Here is a 17,149-nt window from a genome sequence, read left to right on the forward strand (position 1 = left end):
AGTGTCAAGGGAAAAACTTGTTTTCCTTTAATTCAGAAATATATTGTGAATCTTTACACATGAACTATTCAATGACCACTGTTGATTGTTTTCTACTAGCAGAACACATGTTATTTTTTATTGGCCCTCAATTCAAGAAAAGCAGTCAATGTCAAAGTGTGGTTCTGGGAAAACATACTTATTGGTAGATTAGCATAGTCTAATTATATTTGGTTTAATGCCAGGCCAAGTTTGATAGTCTAGTGCAGTGGTCGGCAAACTCATTAGTAAACAGAGCCAAATATCAACAGTACAACCACTAACCGCTGCACAGTGAGACTGCTGACTGACTGGCTCACTCAACTCGTGCATGAATCGCGCGCACCTCCCCCGTGCTGCGTCTCCCGTTGCCCAACGGACCGACACCCCCCACTTCTAATGCCACTTCTTCAAAACAGACTCGCCCAGGCCAAAAACTGACTTCTGCGCATGGGCCACGAAGTTTCAATTGCACTGTACATGCGCGCCCGCATGTGGTATTTTGTGGAAGAGCCATGCTCAAGGGGACAAAGAGCCGCATGTGGCTCGAGAGCCGCGGTTTGCCAAACACTGGTCTAGTGTAAAGACTCTCCACCTGAAAACCTTGAAATCTCTGAAACCCCTGTATACATTCCCCCAAGGTTTGGGTCCATGGCTTTGATGAGATTGTCAAATAAGACATGACTAAAAATAGTTAAGAAACCACAGTTCTAAAGAAATGGATTAGAAAATCCTGTAGACTATTTCTCTGAAATATCTGGAAATCTGAAATATTTTGAAAGTTTTTCTCTATGGGTAGAAGAAATCTAGACTATAGTTGCTAGTGCAGATTCTTTGTTAATGAAGTAAGATAATTACATACGTAATAAAATGTAAATCTATTTTTTTATTTAAACAGGGAAGTGTGAAAGTGTTGTGAAAAGAACACAGGCAGAAAATTAAGAGACACTTAATAAACAGTCACTTGACCTTTCTAAGTTTCTGCATCTTTGGCTGTAAAATGAGGGAGCTGGACTGCTCAAAGGTCCCTTCCTGCTTCTGTATCTGATTCTGATTCTTTGAATACTCTGAATGCTGAAGCTGCCAGTTTTTTGTTTGTTTTTTCACTCTTAGGAGTCACAAATCAAGGGGTCACTTTTCATTTTTTGTATTTAAAGATACATATTTAATTTTGAAACCAGGTTGTGCAAGAAACATTCTTTGCTTAACCCAAGAGTTTCATAATATAGGAAGGAATTTGTTCATATTTTGTTATACTGTGAAGAATAAACATTTTAAAAAGTGTTTATATTTCTATAGCATTCTTTTAAAAAATATATATTTCTATTGATTTCAGAGAGGGAGAGGGAGATAGAAACACCAGTGATGAAAGAAAGACATTGATGACTCTACTGGGGATTGAGCCTGCAACCAGGGCATGTGCCCTTGACCAGAATCAAAGAGGAATTGATCAAAACTTTCAAGTAGTCTTTGATTAAAAAGTTTGATGGCTATAATTGGGGTTGTACCTAAAATAACATTCAGGTACAACCCCAATTATATGAGATAATGTGAAAAAAAATTGGATGATAGAATATATGAAACTTAAGCTGAGTAAATTTGTTCAAATTTAAATGAAAGTGTGGAAAAGTAAGATTTTAAAATGTAACAAAAATTTTCAAAACTCTATTTATTTTGAATGCAGCAAATGTTTGCCATGATGAGATGTGGCTCTTCAAGATTATTTTCCATCTCCAATTTATGCTAATGAAAAAAAGCCAAAGTTTTTTCATTTGAAATCTTCTGAAGCCAGTTATGATAAATTTTCTGTTTAATTTTAGAATTGAACAGAACTTTTGCAGTTTGAGAAATGAACATTTGCAATTTATGTTGATATAATGTATTTATTTTCTATAAAAAGATCTTTTGGCCTAAAGGAAAATTTATTCTAGAATCATTACTGCAAACAACCCTTTTTGTCACTCTTTACCCAAGTTCAAAGGGTTGATTGAACTAGTTTGTAGGGTTTCTAACAAAGTAAAAGTGGATGGGATTGATGGTTGAAGTAGGTTCAAGCCAAGAGGATAGTGGAAATTAAAAGGATCATGAATTTTGTTGTGTATAAGACTTAAAACTTGAGAAAATATGTTTTTCGCTGCCAATACTTAAATTGTCTTTTCCTTTTTTTTTTTTTTTTTTTTTTTTCCTATCTCTGCCTGTTCCCCCTACCTTTATATCTGCCTCTTAAAATTCTATCACATTTTTCTATGGAAACTTCTCAATCTCATCAATTTCTTTTTAGTACTTCCTCAGTATGTACTTAGTTTGTCTTCCTTTTAAGACATATTCATGCAGCTCAATTATGATTTAAAAACAAAAAATAAATGCAACACAAAGTGTTAACAATAGATGTTTGTACAGAATAGCGATAAGCATGAACCAAGTCAGTTAAAGGGCCTCCAGGACTACATCAAAAGAAAAAGCTTCTGCACAGCAAAAGAAACCATCAACAAAATGAAAAGGTAGCCCACTGTATGGGAGAACATATTTGGCAATAATATATCTGATAGGGGGTTAATATCCAAAATATATAAGGAATTCATACAACTTAACAAAAGGAAGACAAATAATCCAATTAAAAAATGGACAAAGGAGCTAAATAGATACTTCTCGAAGTGCACATACAGATGGCAAAGAGACATATGAAAACATGCCCAAAGTCACTGATCATCAGAGAGCTGCAAATTAAAATGACAGTGAGGTATCACCTCACACCTGTCAGAATGGCTACCATCAACAAATCAACAAAAGGCAAGTGCAGGCAAGGATGTGGAGAAAAGGGAACCCTAACACACTGCTGGTGAGAATGCAGACTTGTGCAGCCATTACAGAAAACAATATGGAGTTTCCACAAAAAATTAAATATAGAACTGCCATTTGACCCAGTGATCCCACTTCTAGGAATATATCCTAAGAAACCCAAAACACCAATCAGAAAGAATGTATTCACCCCTATGTTCATAGCAGCAGAATTTACATTTGCTAAGACCTAGAAACAGCCCAAGTGCATGCATTTCAGTAGATGAGTGAATAAAAAAGCTGTGGTACAGCCTGGTCAGCATGACTCCGTAGTTGCACAGCAACTTATAAACCAGGTCATGGTTCAATTCCAGGTTGTGGTACATGCCCGGGTTGTGTTTTTTTTCTGTTTAGTTTCCTTTGCCCTACAAGATGTATCTGTAAATATATTGCTGTGAGAGATGTCTGAGATTTTGCTGCCTATGGTTTCTTCTAGGATTTTTATGTTTTCATGACTTATATTTAAGTCTTTTATCCATTTTGATCTTATTCTTGTGTGCTACTTTTCTCAGTCATGGCAGGGTGGCCTTATTTATTTACTTTTCATTTTTATTATTTTTTAAATAAATCTTTATTGTTGAAAGTATTATATTTGTCTCCTTCCCCACCCTCACCCCACCCCTATTGACCCCCTCTGGCCTACCCCTAACCCTCACTCCAGGCCTTCACCACCTTATTGTCTGTATCTATGGGTTATGCATATATGCATACAAGGTCTTTGGTTGATTAGCTCCCACCCACTCACCCTCCCCCACCTTACCTCTGAGATTCCACATTCTGTTCCATGCTTCCATGTCTTTGGATCCACTCTGTGCATGTTTATTTTGTTAATTAGGTTCCACATATGAGTGAGATCATGTGATACTTGTCTTTCTCTGACTGACTTATTTCACTTAGCATGGTGGTGGCCTTATTTAGTTGATATCCTGTGAGGCCCAGTGGCAGTCTCCCTGGACACCTGAGCTAGGTGCTCCAGGAGTGTCCCATGTGTCGGTTGTGTATGCCTTCCTCTTGTAAGTGGGCCTTGATTGCTGTTGGTTCATCAGTGGTGGGGTTGACCCTTAGGCTGACTGGCTGTGATGATCAGCTACAACCACAGTGTACAAGGTGCATGTGGGGGCTGACCCCACTGAACGCAGTATTTGCTTCACTAAAGTCTGGTTCCTACTGATACCATCTTTGGATGTGCCACTTGTGAAGCTAATCGGGTGGTAGTCCTATTGCAGTCTGAAGCCACCCACCAAGTGTATTGGTTCTGGGGCCTCTTGGGAGGGTCTCTCAGATCCAGGCCAAGATCAGCCACAGCCTATACCTTGCCCAAAGCCAACTGGTATGAGCTACAAAGTGATTGACAATTGGTAGCTGCCTATGCTGGACATAGAGACAGGTAGGGGAGGCCATGCTGCAAAGCAAGGCTGGCTGCCACCAGTGCCAGGTCTGGGTCTGCTCAACAAGAGGCACAGGTTGCGCGGAGGCCAGCCTCCACCGGCCTGGAGTCTGAGTACCCTCTAAGAGTTTTTAGGAAAATCTACAGACAGCAATCTGAGGCCGTCTGCCTGTGAAGAAGAGCTGCTGTAAGAGGCTTGGGCAGTTCATCATTTGGGTGGGGCAGGGTCTCTGTGGCTAGGTTAATGTAGATTCAGATTTGGCCCCCATCGACACCTACAGTCTGTGTGACAATAGGGCTCCACAGAGGAACAATGGCAGCTGCCCCTCCAACACGCACCCTGAAGCCACACAACTTGGTTTCTCCTCATATGTGCCTGGTACGTTTCCATCTTTGGAGCTTTAGGCGAGTGAGTGTGTGCACGCCCAGTAAATGGATGCCTGGGTTTCCAGCAGCCCTCCATCTCTCCCAAACAGAGTCCCTCCTGATTTTCACAGCCAGATGTTGTGCAAACTCCTCCTCTTGGCACTGGTACTCTGGGCTGATGATCCCTGTGTGAGGCTGGGACCCCTCACTTCTCAGGCGGACCTCTGCCACCAAGATATCCCTCCTGATTCTCAACTGCCAACGTGAGTGTGGTACCAGCCCATTTTTCATCTCTGCCCCTCTTATCAGTCTCTTTGTGGTTTCTTCTTTATGTCTTTAGTTATAGGAATTTGGTTCATCTGGTCTTTAGATGGTTCTCCAGGGTGACTGTTCTGTAATCCTCCTATATAATAAAAGGCTAATATGCAAATCAACTAAATGGCAGAACTACTGGTTGCTATGACACGCACTGACCACCAGAGGGAAGACGCTCAACACAGGAGCTGCTCCCTGGTGGTCAGTGCACTCCCACAGGGGGAACACCGCTCAGCCAGAAGCCAGGCTCATGGCTGGCAAGTGCGTCGGCGGTGGAAGGAGCCTCTCCCACCTCTCCGGCAGTGCTAAGGTTGTCCAACTGACAGCTTAGGTCCACTCCTCGTGGGCTCCCAGACTGCGAGAAGGCGCAGGCTGGGCTGAGGGACCCCAAACCTCCGAGTGCATGAATTTTGTGCATCGGGCCTCTAGTTTAGCTATAATTGTTGTGTGTGGTCATGGGAGGAGGTGAGCATATCATTTAACTGTTCTGCTATCTTGAATGGAAGTCAGTCTGGCTTGTTTGTTTTTTTAATCATTGAGTTTTGAGAGTTCTTTATATCTTCTAGATACTGGCCTTTTGTTTAGTATATAGTTTACAAATGATTTTTTTTTCGTAGATTCTTTTTTTGTCCTCTCCACATTGTCTTTCTCATAGGAAAAGTTTTTAATTTTGACAAAGTCTAGTTTATCAGTTTTTCCTTTTATGGATCATGCTTTAATGTCAACTCTAAGAACTCTAGGTCCTGAAGCCTCTCCCCTGTGCGTAAAAAAAAAACGTTTTATAGCTTTATTTATATTTAAATCCATGATCTATTTCAGTTTATTTTTGTACAAGGTTCGTTCATTTTCTTTCTTTTCCTTTTTTCCTTCCTCTCTCTCTCTCTCTCTTCCTCTCTCTCTCTCTCTCTCTTTCTTTTTCTTTCTTCCTTGCTTCCTTTCTTGACTATAGATATTCAGCTGTCTCAGCACCATTTTTTTGTAAAGCCTATTCCTTTTCCATTAATTTGTTTTTGTACTTTTTCAAAAAGGGAACAGAGATAGGTGGGACAAATAGATGTGGGATTTAAACTAACCATATTAATATGTTAAATATAAATGGTCTAAACACCCCAATTAAAAGGCAGAGATTAAATTAAACTGGGGAAAAATTAAGGTTTAACTCTACGCTATCTACAAGAAACCAATTTTAAACATAAAGACATAAATAGGTTCAAATAAAAGCATGAATCAAAAGATTAGGTGCCTAGACTGAAGTGAGAATAATTCTAAGATTTGTACTGTGGGTGATCAGGTAGTTGATAATACAGTTAACCAGAGAGGATATTGAAAGGGTCATAGCTGATTGGTGATGAGGGTAATGAATTCATGTTAATGTTTGATCATATAACATTTTAAATGTTTGCCATTTGTACATACATGCAGACCTAGTTGGACATAATGGATCTGAAACTTAAGAGAGTAGTTGTAGTCATAAATATAGACTTAGGAGTAATCCTATCTAATAAAAGAGAAACATGGTAATTAGCCGTACCTCCGCTACCCTTCCCATTGGATAATCAGGGCAATATGCAAATTAACTGCCAGCCAAGATGGCGGCTGGCAGCCAGGCAGCTTGAAGCGAACATGAGGCTTGCTTGCTTCAGGACGGAGGACTCCAATGTTCCACTCCTGCCGCTGCCAGCCTCTGAGCTAGCAGTTTGAAACATTGTTACAAATATAGAAGCTAAAAAAAAACCCAGAAACCTGCTTTCAGCCATCCGGGATCTCAGAGCTGGAGTTGAAACAGTGTTTCGATTATAGAACCCAAACAAACCAGATACCTGCTTTCAGCAGCGGAGGCCTAAGAGCTGGAGCCAAGCCTCAGAGCTAAAGCTGGCACACAATAAAAAAAAAAAAAAAGTAAAATAGGAGCAGTTGGGAGCTTCAGTCACCCGCCAGCCTGAAAACAGCCCTCAGCCCCTCACCCAGACTGGTCAGGCACCCCAGTGGGGACCCCCACCCTGAAGGGTGTGTGACCAGCTGCAAACAGCCATCATCCCCTCACCCAGACTGGCCAGGCACCCCAGTGGGGACCCCCACCCTGATCCAGGACACCCTTCAGGGCAAACCAGCCAGCCCCCACCTGTGCACCAGGCCTCTATCCTATATAGTAAAAGGGTAATATGCCTCCCAGCACCGGGATCAGCGGAGCCGAGAGGCCTCCCGGCACCGGGATCAGCATGACAGGGGGCAGCGCCCAAACCCCCTGATCGCCCTGCAGCTCTGTGTGTGACAGGGGGCGCGGCCACAACCTCCCTATCCGCCCTGCTCTGTTCCTGAGAGTGGAAGGCACCCCAACCCCTGATAAGCCCTGCTCTGTGCCTGATAGGGAGGAGCTCCCCAACCCCTGATTGCCCTGCGGCTCTTTGTGTGACAGGGTGCGGCGCCCCAACCCCCTGATTGGCCCTGCTCTGTGTGTGACAGGGTGCGGCGCCGCAACCCCCTGTTCGGCCCTGCTCTGTGTGTGATGGAGTAGAGCCAGAACCTCCCCATCGGCCCTGCCCTGAGGGTGAGAGTGGCGGCGCCCCAACCCCCTGATCGGCCCTGCTCTGTGGGTGATAGAGGGTGGCGCCCCAACCGCCCCCCCCCCCCCGACAGGCCCTGCTCTGTGTGTGACGGGGTAGAGCCATAACCTCCCCATTGGCCCTGCCCCGAGTGTGACAGGGTACGGCACCCCAACCCCCTGATCTGCCCTGCTCTGTGTCTGACGGGGTGGTGCCCCAACTCCCCTATCGGCCCTGCTCTGTGCGTGACAGGGAGGAGCTCCCCAACCCCCTGATGGGCCCTGCTCTGTGCACGACAGGGTACGGAGCCCCAATCCCCCTGATGGGCTCTGCTCTGTGAGTGACAGGGGGCAGCGCCCCAACCCCCTGGTTGGCCCTGCTCTGCGCGTTACGGGGTGGCGCCACAACCTCCCCATCGACCCTGCCTTAAGTTTGACGGGGGCGGTGCCCCAACCTCCCAATCAGCCCTACCCTGAGCGTGACTCAGTGTGGCATCGCAACTTCACAATCCGCTCTGCTCTGTGCATGACAGGGGGCGGCACCCCAACTCCCCAATTGGTCCTGCTCTGAGCCCGACCAGGGGCTGCACCTAGGGATTGGGCCTGCCCTCTGCCACCCGGGAGCAGGCCTAAGCCAGCAGGTCGTTATCTCCCGAGGGGTCCCAGACTGCGAGAGGGCACAGGCCAGACTGAGGGACCCCCCTCCCCCCCGAGTGCACAAATTTTTGTGCACCGGGCCTCTAGTATAGATATAATTAAAGCCATGATAGTGGCTCAACCATACATATTGGCAAGAGGATCCTGAGGAATATCAATATTAAAGAAGTAGTGAAGTTAATAGGAAGAACTGTCAGAAAGGTCAAGGCCTACCCCAGATTTTTATTCTAATTTCCATTTGCAAGGCAAAATGGTCTCATAGTGATTTGGCTTAGGATAGTACAAAAACATATCCCGTAATATAAGTCCAATAATAATTCTTAAAATACCTAGAAAACAATAGCAATTCCTGTCTTCCACTTCCCCTATTGTTAATTTTTCTACTAGCAGTGGACACGTTGTACTTAGTTGGATGATCAAATTCTCTTTTAAGATCACCTTGGCCTAAATAGCCTTTTAAGTCTTTTACTCTCTGGAGAAGTTCATGCTTGCTTCAGAAATGTATTTAATTATGATTAAATTAGATAGGCATGTAGCTTCTACTTTTTCTGTCCATATTACTTATTCAGTGTGATTTATACTAAACTTGATGACAGAGTCTGGTTTTCTTCACAAGATTAAGTGGCAAAATAGAGTGAAGTATTATCCAAAGAGTGATTATACTGACAGTTAATTTAAGTAGATACATAATCACATGAGACAGCTTGGCTGAGTCCAAGAGAAAACTGCTGTCTGAGTCTGGGTGGAAACAGTGCTACAGGTATGAATACATAAACTTTCAAAAATTAAACATACAATTAAATCTTTTCTTTACAGTTAAAAAAAAAATCAGTTGCTCTATTAGTTATCTATTCTGTGTAAGAAATTTTCCTAAAACTTAGCAACTTAAAACAACTAACATTTATTATCTCGCACAATTTCTTAATATCAGGAATTTGGGGGTGGCTTCGCTCTATGGTTTTGGTCTGGTTCTCTCAGAAGAGATCCTCGAGTTTGCAACCAAGCTGTAGTCAGTTTAAGGCCTCATTGGAATCAGAGAATCTGCTTTCATTTCACTCAGATGAATGTTGGTTGGTAGCCCTCATTCCTTCAACTGGCTGTTGGCCAGAGACTTCATTTGTTTGCCATGTGAACTTCTCATGAGTGCTCAGCACATGGCAGCTGTTTTTTCCCCAAAGCAAGAGATCCTAGAGAGAGAAAGTGCCTAAGATGGAAACTGCAGGTTTTTATAAGCTAATCTCAGAAATGACGTACCATCACTTCTGCTGTATGCCATTGACCACACAGACTAACTTTGGTACAGTGTAGGAGGGGCCTATAAAAGGGTGATAAATACCTAGTGACAGGAATTAATTGGGGTTATCTTGGAGGCCAGCTGCCACAGTTGATATTTAGTATCAGTTAGAAAGCAAATTGTATGATCAGTTTTCTTCTTTTGCTTTTCTGTATTTAATTTAACCCATGATATGACTATGTTATATAACATTCTGGAAATATTTATTGAGTGTTCATTATATAGGAGGCACTGAGATTTTAAGAACTCTCGAAAGTCCTTCGTGGTTCCTGTTAGTCACCTGCTTAAAATCCTTCATTGAGTTTATCTCTCACTCTTTCTTTGCTATGCATTCTGTTTTACTTTATGGTACAAATTATTTTAGTCTTAAGAGTTTATGCCCCAGGGGTGGTTCTGAGTACTTTGTACTTATTATTTTATTTACTTGTCAAAACAATCCTATGAGGGTTATAAGTGAGCTATGTGAAATTTTTCTGACTCATTTTACTTAAAATAACTTTTTTCTTTAGGACTCAAATTAAATATAACCTCTTCCAAGAAGTCTTCATTTGGATTAGTTGTCCCTCTCTTGATTTGTATGGCACCCTGTGGAACGTATTACTCTGTACTGAGATTTTTAAAGTTTTATTTCCTTCATTAGATTAGAAACTATAGTAAAAACAAAAGCTCTGGCATCAAAAAACTTGGTGCCAAATGCTGGATCCACCTCTTACTGTGACTTTGGGCAATGTACTCTTAGCCCACCTTTCTTCACTTGCAAAATGACATGGAAAAAAAATAGTACTTTTCTCCTAGAGTTTGTTGTGAGAATGAAATACAAAGTACTTGATGCTATTCTTTTTTTTTTAAATTTTGTTTTATTTCTTAAAGTATTACAAAGAGTATTACACATGTCTCCTTTTTTCCCCCTTGACATTCCCTCGGCCTCCCTTACCCCCCAGTATCTTGTGTCCATTGGTTATTCTTATATGCATGCATACAAGTCCTTCGGTTGATCTTTTACCACCCCCCCCCAACCCTCCCCAGGCTTCCCACTGTAATTTGACAGTCTGTTCAATGCTGCTCTGCCTTTGTATCTATTTTTGTTCATCAGTTTATAATGGTCTTTATTATCCATAAATGAGTGAGATCATGTGGTATTTTTCTTGGCTTCCCAGGGGCCATCGCAGCCTCACAGGGGCCGTCTCAGCCTCACAGGGGCCGTCTCAACCTCACAAGTGCCGTCTCAACCTCACAGGGGCCGTTTCAACCTCACCAGGGCCGTTAGAACCTCACTGGGGCTGTCGCAGCTTCACAGGGGCCGTCCCAGCCTCTCAGGGGCCATCCCAGCCTCACAGGGGCCATCCCGGCCTCACCGGGGCCGTCTCAGCCTCACCGGGGACATTTCAGCCTCACTGGGGCCGTTTCAGCCTCACGGGGGCCATCTCAGCAACACAAAGTTTGGCATTCTGTCTTTTGTTGGGCGGCTCCTTACTGGACAAAATCTCCAGGTGTTCTTGCTGGCTGAATTTCTGGTATGCTTGCTTGGATTTTGTTTTCTACTAAGCGCACAGACTGCTTGTCTGCTGTCTCCCAGCGTCCCATGTGAGACTGGATCTGGTGGACCTGTTTGTGCGTTTGCTGGTACAGCGGTTCCATTTTGCCGGCCCAGCCGGGTCCGGTTCCGGCTTCCTCCGAACCTGAGTCTGCTTCTTGAGTGTGTCCCTTATAGGTGCAAGGAGTTGAAATCTGCAGTTTGTTGGGTTATGCTGTACGAGCGCAGGTGGTTCCTTTTGTGCCTCTGGCACAGCTTGGGCAGGGATGTAAATTGAGTAGGGCGGGGTCTCAAGGAGTCACCAGGGTGGAGCAAACAGCAATGGTGTCTCCTCGACTCCTCACCTCTCCACGACTCCACGTCTCCGTGTCCCTGAGTGCCTGCGAGCAGATCCGCAAGAAAGCCACTCTTGCTTTCTGACCCACTGCAAGGCCATCCCGCCTCTCCCCGTAGGGGTCTGGGACCTCAGAATCCTGCCCCAAACAACCTCATTGGATTCGAGAGTTTGTAACCCCTTTCAATTGAAAAAAAACCGTGCATCCAGTTGCAGCCCGCCTGGCGCGCGACTCCGTACCTCTGCCCTTGGCACCTCTGCATATCCTACTCAGTCTCAATGCTCTTCTTTCTTTCCTTCCAGTTGTAGAACTTCCACTGGGCCAGCTTTCCCATGGTTCTGAATGATAGCTGTTTTGTCTTATAGTTGGTATTTTCAATGTTGTTGTGGGAGGCAGCATACACAGGTCTGTACCTTACACCACCATCTTGGTTCTCCTTGATGCTATTCTTGGTAGTCAATGTGTTATTGATAAACTCTCCGAAGCCAGAATTTTAAATTACTGATTCAATTATTTAATAGTTTATAGGATTATTGAGGTTATATTATTTCTTTTTTTATTGAGTTTTGCTAATTTATATTTTTGTGGAATTTTCCACTTGATGTAAGTTTTCTAATATATTGACATAAAAATATAATGATTCCCTGTTACCTTTCTAATCTTTTTGATGAAGGTCCCAATTTTTGTTGTTAATACTCTTTATCTATCTCTTTTTCTTAGTTTTACAGCTAGTTTATTTCATTTCATTATTTCAAAGAACCGATTATTCGGTATGTTGATCAAACTGTATTTTATTTTTTTCTTCAGTTTCATTAAATTCTTCTCATATCTTTACTATTTCCTTCTTTTTACCTTCTAAGATTTTTTCTGTCTTTTTTTTCTAACTTAAATTTTTTTTATTAATATGAACATTTAAAGATATACATTTTCCTAGTCCTTTTTTTTTGTGTGTATATAGTACTAAAATGGGCACTTGGTATTCTCAAAGTGGAAAACAAGTTCTCATTCGTGGCTCAGTGGTTAAGCATCAACCTGTGCACCAGGAAGTCAATTTGATTCCCAGTCAGGGAACATGCCCAGGTTGCTGGCTCAATCCCCAACCAATCAATGATTCTCTCTCATCATTGATGTTTCTATCTCTCTCTCCCTCTTTCTTCCTCTCTGAAATCAATAAAAATATTTTTTTTTAAAAAAGATCTCATTCTGACTTCTAAATTAGTGCTCACCATGTCAAAAATATTATTTTGATATGTAAATGGGAAAATCATACTTACCAGTGTTGTTTTAATATCATCTTGTCTCATATAGGATTCACCTTTATTTGATCTCATTAAACAAGCAAAGGACCGAGAAGGACCAGGTGACCACCTTGAATCTGCTTGTACTCTCAACCTTCCTCTCCAGAATAATCATACTGCAGCAGATATGTAAGTAGAATATATGTTGTGCTATCTATTCGACCTACAAATGGATTTGAGCATAGTATAATGTGAGATACTATATAGTAAAGCTGTAGGGAATAGAATTTTGAATAAGACATTCTTGCTTTCAAGAAGAAGGAATATAGAATGCATGACTCAAGTAAAGGTCATGTAATTAAAGTGGTACAAAATGCAACTGAAATCACTCAGGTTTGGTGTAATGAGGACAGTTTTCATGGCAGAGATACCAATTTAATAGGCCTTAGAGATGGAATAGGATTTCAACATGTAAACTGGAGAGGATGGAGGAGACAGAAAAGTGTTCTAGAGTCAGAAATGGTATGAATTCCGAAGCTTAATAGCCAGGAAAGCAGGAAACATTTTATAGGGAGTTGAGATCAGTGCATTTGGAGTGAAGCGTGGGATAGGCACAGGGACTAGTGTGGTGTATGAGATTAAAACAGCTGATTAGTGTATGGTAATGGTGGAAGAAGAAAGCAATAGCTAACATTTACTGAGGGTTCACTATGTGCTGAACAGTTGCCTAAGTACTTCAGATTATTTCTTTTTTCCCATTTAATCTTCCTAACAGCCCTGTAAGGTAGCAGATACTGCTATCAGCCTCAGTTACCTATAAAATAGAGCAATAAGGTAACTTGCCAAAAGTCCACAGAAATCAAACCCAAGTAATCTGACTCCAAAGCCCATGTTCTTAAACATTCTAGATGCACTGCTTTTCATAGAAATGTACCTAATGTTATGTTTCTGTTGAGTTCTGTGTAGACATTGATATTACAGTGTTCCCCGATTAGTGCAGGCACTGTTTTCCAGAGATGTCGTTTCCCTGCTAGCTTGTATTTCTAGCATGTGGAGCTTCGCCTACACATATAAATTTGTTTGCTAGGTAATATATTAATATAAGTAAGTCAAGCCTTATCTTTTTCTTTCATATAACAAAGCAGTTGTCAAGAATTGTTCTAGGCAGTAGGAATACAGCGGTGAATAAGGTGGACTAGGTCCTTCCCCTCATAGAGTTTACATTCTGGAGGAAGGAAATAGACAGTGAACATGTCAGCTAATACATGGGATGATTTTAGAGTACAGTAAGTTCTGTAATGAAAATAATAAGAGCATGGTGAAATAAGAAAAAAAATGAGAGAGGGATAGAATGTTTAGGGAAACTTTCTCTGATGAAGTTTGACCTGAGACTCAAGGACAAGTGGATGCTGGCCAGGCAAAAATCTGCATGGTGTGCATTCCAGACAGAGCAGACAGCAAGTGCAGTGGCCCTAGAGCAGATCAAACTTAGCTGGTCTGAGGAACAGAAAGAAATCTCAGTGTGGCTGGAGTAAAGTGAGCAAGAGGACACTAGTACAAGATGAGGTTGTGCTAAACTGGGGCTATGTTCCCATAGGAAGGAGTTTGGATTTTGAAGAGCAATGGGAAAGCATTAAAGTTTTAAGCAGAGTTATAGCTTGCTATACTTTCTTTTTCCACAGAGCCACTTTCTGGCTGCTGTTTAAAGTACTGGTAGGGTTAGAGGAGGGGAAGAAACAGGGCAAGGAAGAAAGTAGAAAGACCAGTTTGGAGATAATTTCAATAGTCCAAGTGAGAGATAATAGGTGACATGGTCTAAGGTATGTCAATCAGTAGAGAGAAAGAAATGGAAAGATCTTGGATGTATTTTAGAGGAAGATTTAATAGGGCTTGGTGTTTCATTGGTTTTAAAGAACTAAGAAAATAGATAAATTAGAAATAACTCCTAGTTTCTGACTTAAGAAACTGGATGTAATGCAGAGCCATTTATTGAGATGGGAGAAACAGGGGGAAGAAATCAAGAACTCCACTTTGAGATTCAAGTAGTGAAGTCCAGAACATAATTGAATATTTGCACCTAGAACTCAAAGGGGACTAAATTCTAGCCAAGTTCAGTCATTCTACAACATTTGACAGACTAGAGGCCCAGTGCACGAATTGGTGCACATGTGAGGTTCCTCAGCCTGGCCAACAATCAGGGCAATCGGGCCAGCTGGGGGGAGGGGCCGAGGGAGGTTAGCCGGCTGGAGGGAGGGACTGCAGGAGGTTGGCTGGCCATAAGAGGTTGGCTGTGGAAGCGCACAGACCACCAGGGGCAGCTCCTGAATTGAGCGTCTGCCCCCTGGTGGTCAGTGCACATCATAGCGATGGGTTATTCAGTCGCTTAGGCTTTTATATATATACTAGAGGCCTGGTGCACAAAAATTTGTGCACTCGGGAGGGAGGGGGGGTCCCTCAGCCCGGCCTGTGCCCTCTCGCAGTCTGGGACCCCTCAGGAGATAACGACCTGCTGGCTTAGGCCTGCTCCTGGGTGGCAGAGGGCAGGCCCAATCCCTAGGTGCAGCCCCTGGTCGGGCTCAGAGCAGGGCTGATTGGGGAGTTGGGGCGCCGCCCCCTGTCATGCACAGAGCAGGGAGGATTGGGAGGTTGCGATGCCACCCTCAGTCATGCTTAGGGTAGGGCCGATTGGGGGGTTGGGGCACCGCCCCCTGTCAAACTCAAGGCAGGGTCGATGGGGAGGTTGTGGCGCCACCCCGTCACGCACACAGCAGGTCCCATCAGGGGGGTTGGGGCTCCGTACCCTATCATGCACAGAGCAGGGCCCATCAGGGAGTTGGGGAGCTCCCCCCTGTCACGCACAGAGCTCCTCACTCTCACTCACAGTTTTAGCTTTGAGGCTTGGCTCCAGCTCTTAGGCCTCCACTGCTGAAAGCAGGTTTCTGGCCTTTGCTTACAATGTTGCGATTCTGCTGGCTGAAGTCTGGCGGTATTCGTTACAATGTTTCTTAAACTGCTGGCTCAGAGGCCTGCAGCCACAGGAGGGGAACTTTGGTTTCCTCCGTCACTGAGGCAAGCAAGCCTCATGTTATTTTCAAGCTGCCTGGCTGCCAGCCGCCATCTTGGCTGACAGTTAATTTGCATATCTCGCTGATTAGCCAATGAAAAGGGTAGCGGTCATACGCCAATTACCATGTTTCTCTTTTATTAGTGTAGACTAGTGGCCCGATACATGAAATTCGTGGAAGCGGGGATGGGGGTGTCCCTCAGCCCAGCCTGCACCCTCTCCAATCTGGGACCCCTCAGGGGATGTCTGACTGCTGGTTTAGGCCCGATCCCTGTGGGCCTGCTGGCCTGCTCACCCCCAACTGCACCCCCTGCTGGCCTTCTTGCCCCCAACTGCCCTCCCTTGCTGGCCTGATCACCCCCAACTGGCCCCCACTGCCAGCTTGCTTGCCCCCAACTACCCCCCCTTGCTGGCCTGATTCTCCCCAACTGCCCTCCCCTGCTGGCCACATGGCCTCCAACTGCCCTACCCAGCCGGCCTCATGGCCCCCAACTGCCCTCCCTGCCTTGTCTCCTGGAAGGTCTCCTGATCTAATTAGCATATTACCCTTTTATTAGTATAGACTAGAGGACTGGTGTACAAAAATTTGAGCACTCGGGGAGGAGGGGGGTCTCAGCCTGGCCTGTGCCCTCTCGCAGTCTGGGACCCCTCAGGAGATAATGACCTGCTGGCTTAGGCCTGCTCCCAGGTGGCAGAGGGCAGGCCCAATCCCTAGGTGCAGCCCCTGGTCGGGCTCAGGGTAGGGCCGATTGGGGGGTTGGGGCACCGCCCCCGTCACACTCAAGGCAGGGTCAATGGGGAAGTTGCGGCACCACCCCCTGTCATGCACAGAGCAGGGCCCATCATGGAGTTGGGGAGCTCCCCTCTGTCACGCACAGAGCAGGGCCGATCAGGGGGTTGAGGAGCTCCCCCGTGCCCCTCACAGAGCAGGGCCGATAGGGGAGTTGGGGCACCGACCCCTGTCACACACAGAGCATGGCGGATCAGGGGGTTGGAGCGCCGCCCTCTATCACCCACAGAGCAGGGCCGATCAGGGGGTTGGGGCGCTGCCACTCTCACACTCAGGGCAGGGCCGATGCGGAGGTTATGGCTCTACCCCGTCACACACAGAGCAGGGTCGATCAGGGGGTTGGGGTACTGCACCCTGTCACACACAAAGCCGCAGGGCGATCAGGGGTTGGGGAGCTCCCCCTATCAGGCACACAGCAGGGCTGATCAAGGGGTTCGGGCGCCTCCCCCTGTCACGAACAGAGCAGGGCCGATAGGGAGGTTGTGGCCCCACCCCCTGTCACACACAGAGCCACAGGGCGATCAGGGGGTTTGGGCACTGCCCCCTGTCACACTGATCCCGGTGCCAGGAGGCCTCTCGGCTCCGCTGATCCCGGTGCTAGGAGGCATATTACCCTTTTACTATATAGGATAGAGGCCTGGTGCATGGGTGGGGCCGACTGGTTTGCCCTGAAGGGTGTCCTGGATCAGGGTGGGGGTCCCCACTGGGGTGCCTGGCCAGTCTGGGTGAGGGGCTGAGGGCTGTTTTCAGGCTGGGGGTGACTGAAGCTCC

At 45.0% G+C, this 17,149-nt stretch overlaps 1 protein-coding gene across 6 annotated transcripts in view; it reads left to right on the forward strand.

Moving 5' to 3' along the window:
- Nucleotides 1-17,149, forward strand: part of RB1 (RB transcriptional corepressor 1) — a 212,686-nt gene that overhangs the window by 167,863 nt on the left and 27,674 nt on the right. For all 6 annotated transcript variants that reach the window (XM_036299823.1, XM_036299822.1, XM_036299824.1 and 3 more), the window contains one exon: nt 12,595-12,713. In XM_036299823.1, coding sequence (XP_036155716.1) covers nt 12,595-12,713 — 119 coding nt within the window. The remainder of the gene's footprint in view (nt 1-12,594; nt 12,714-17,149) is intronic.

This window comes from Myotis myotis, unplaced genomic scaffold (genome assembly GCF_014108235.1).
Source record: "Myotis myotis isolate mMyoMyo1 unplaced genomic scaffold, mMyoMyo1.p scaffold_m19_p_3, whole genome shotgun sequence".
Lineage (NCBI taxonomy): Eukaryota > Metazoa > Chordata > Mammalia > Chiroptera > Vespertilionidae > Myotis > Myotis myotis.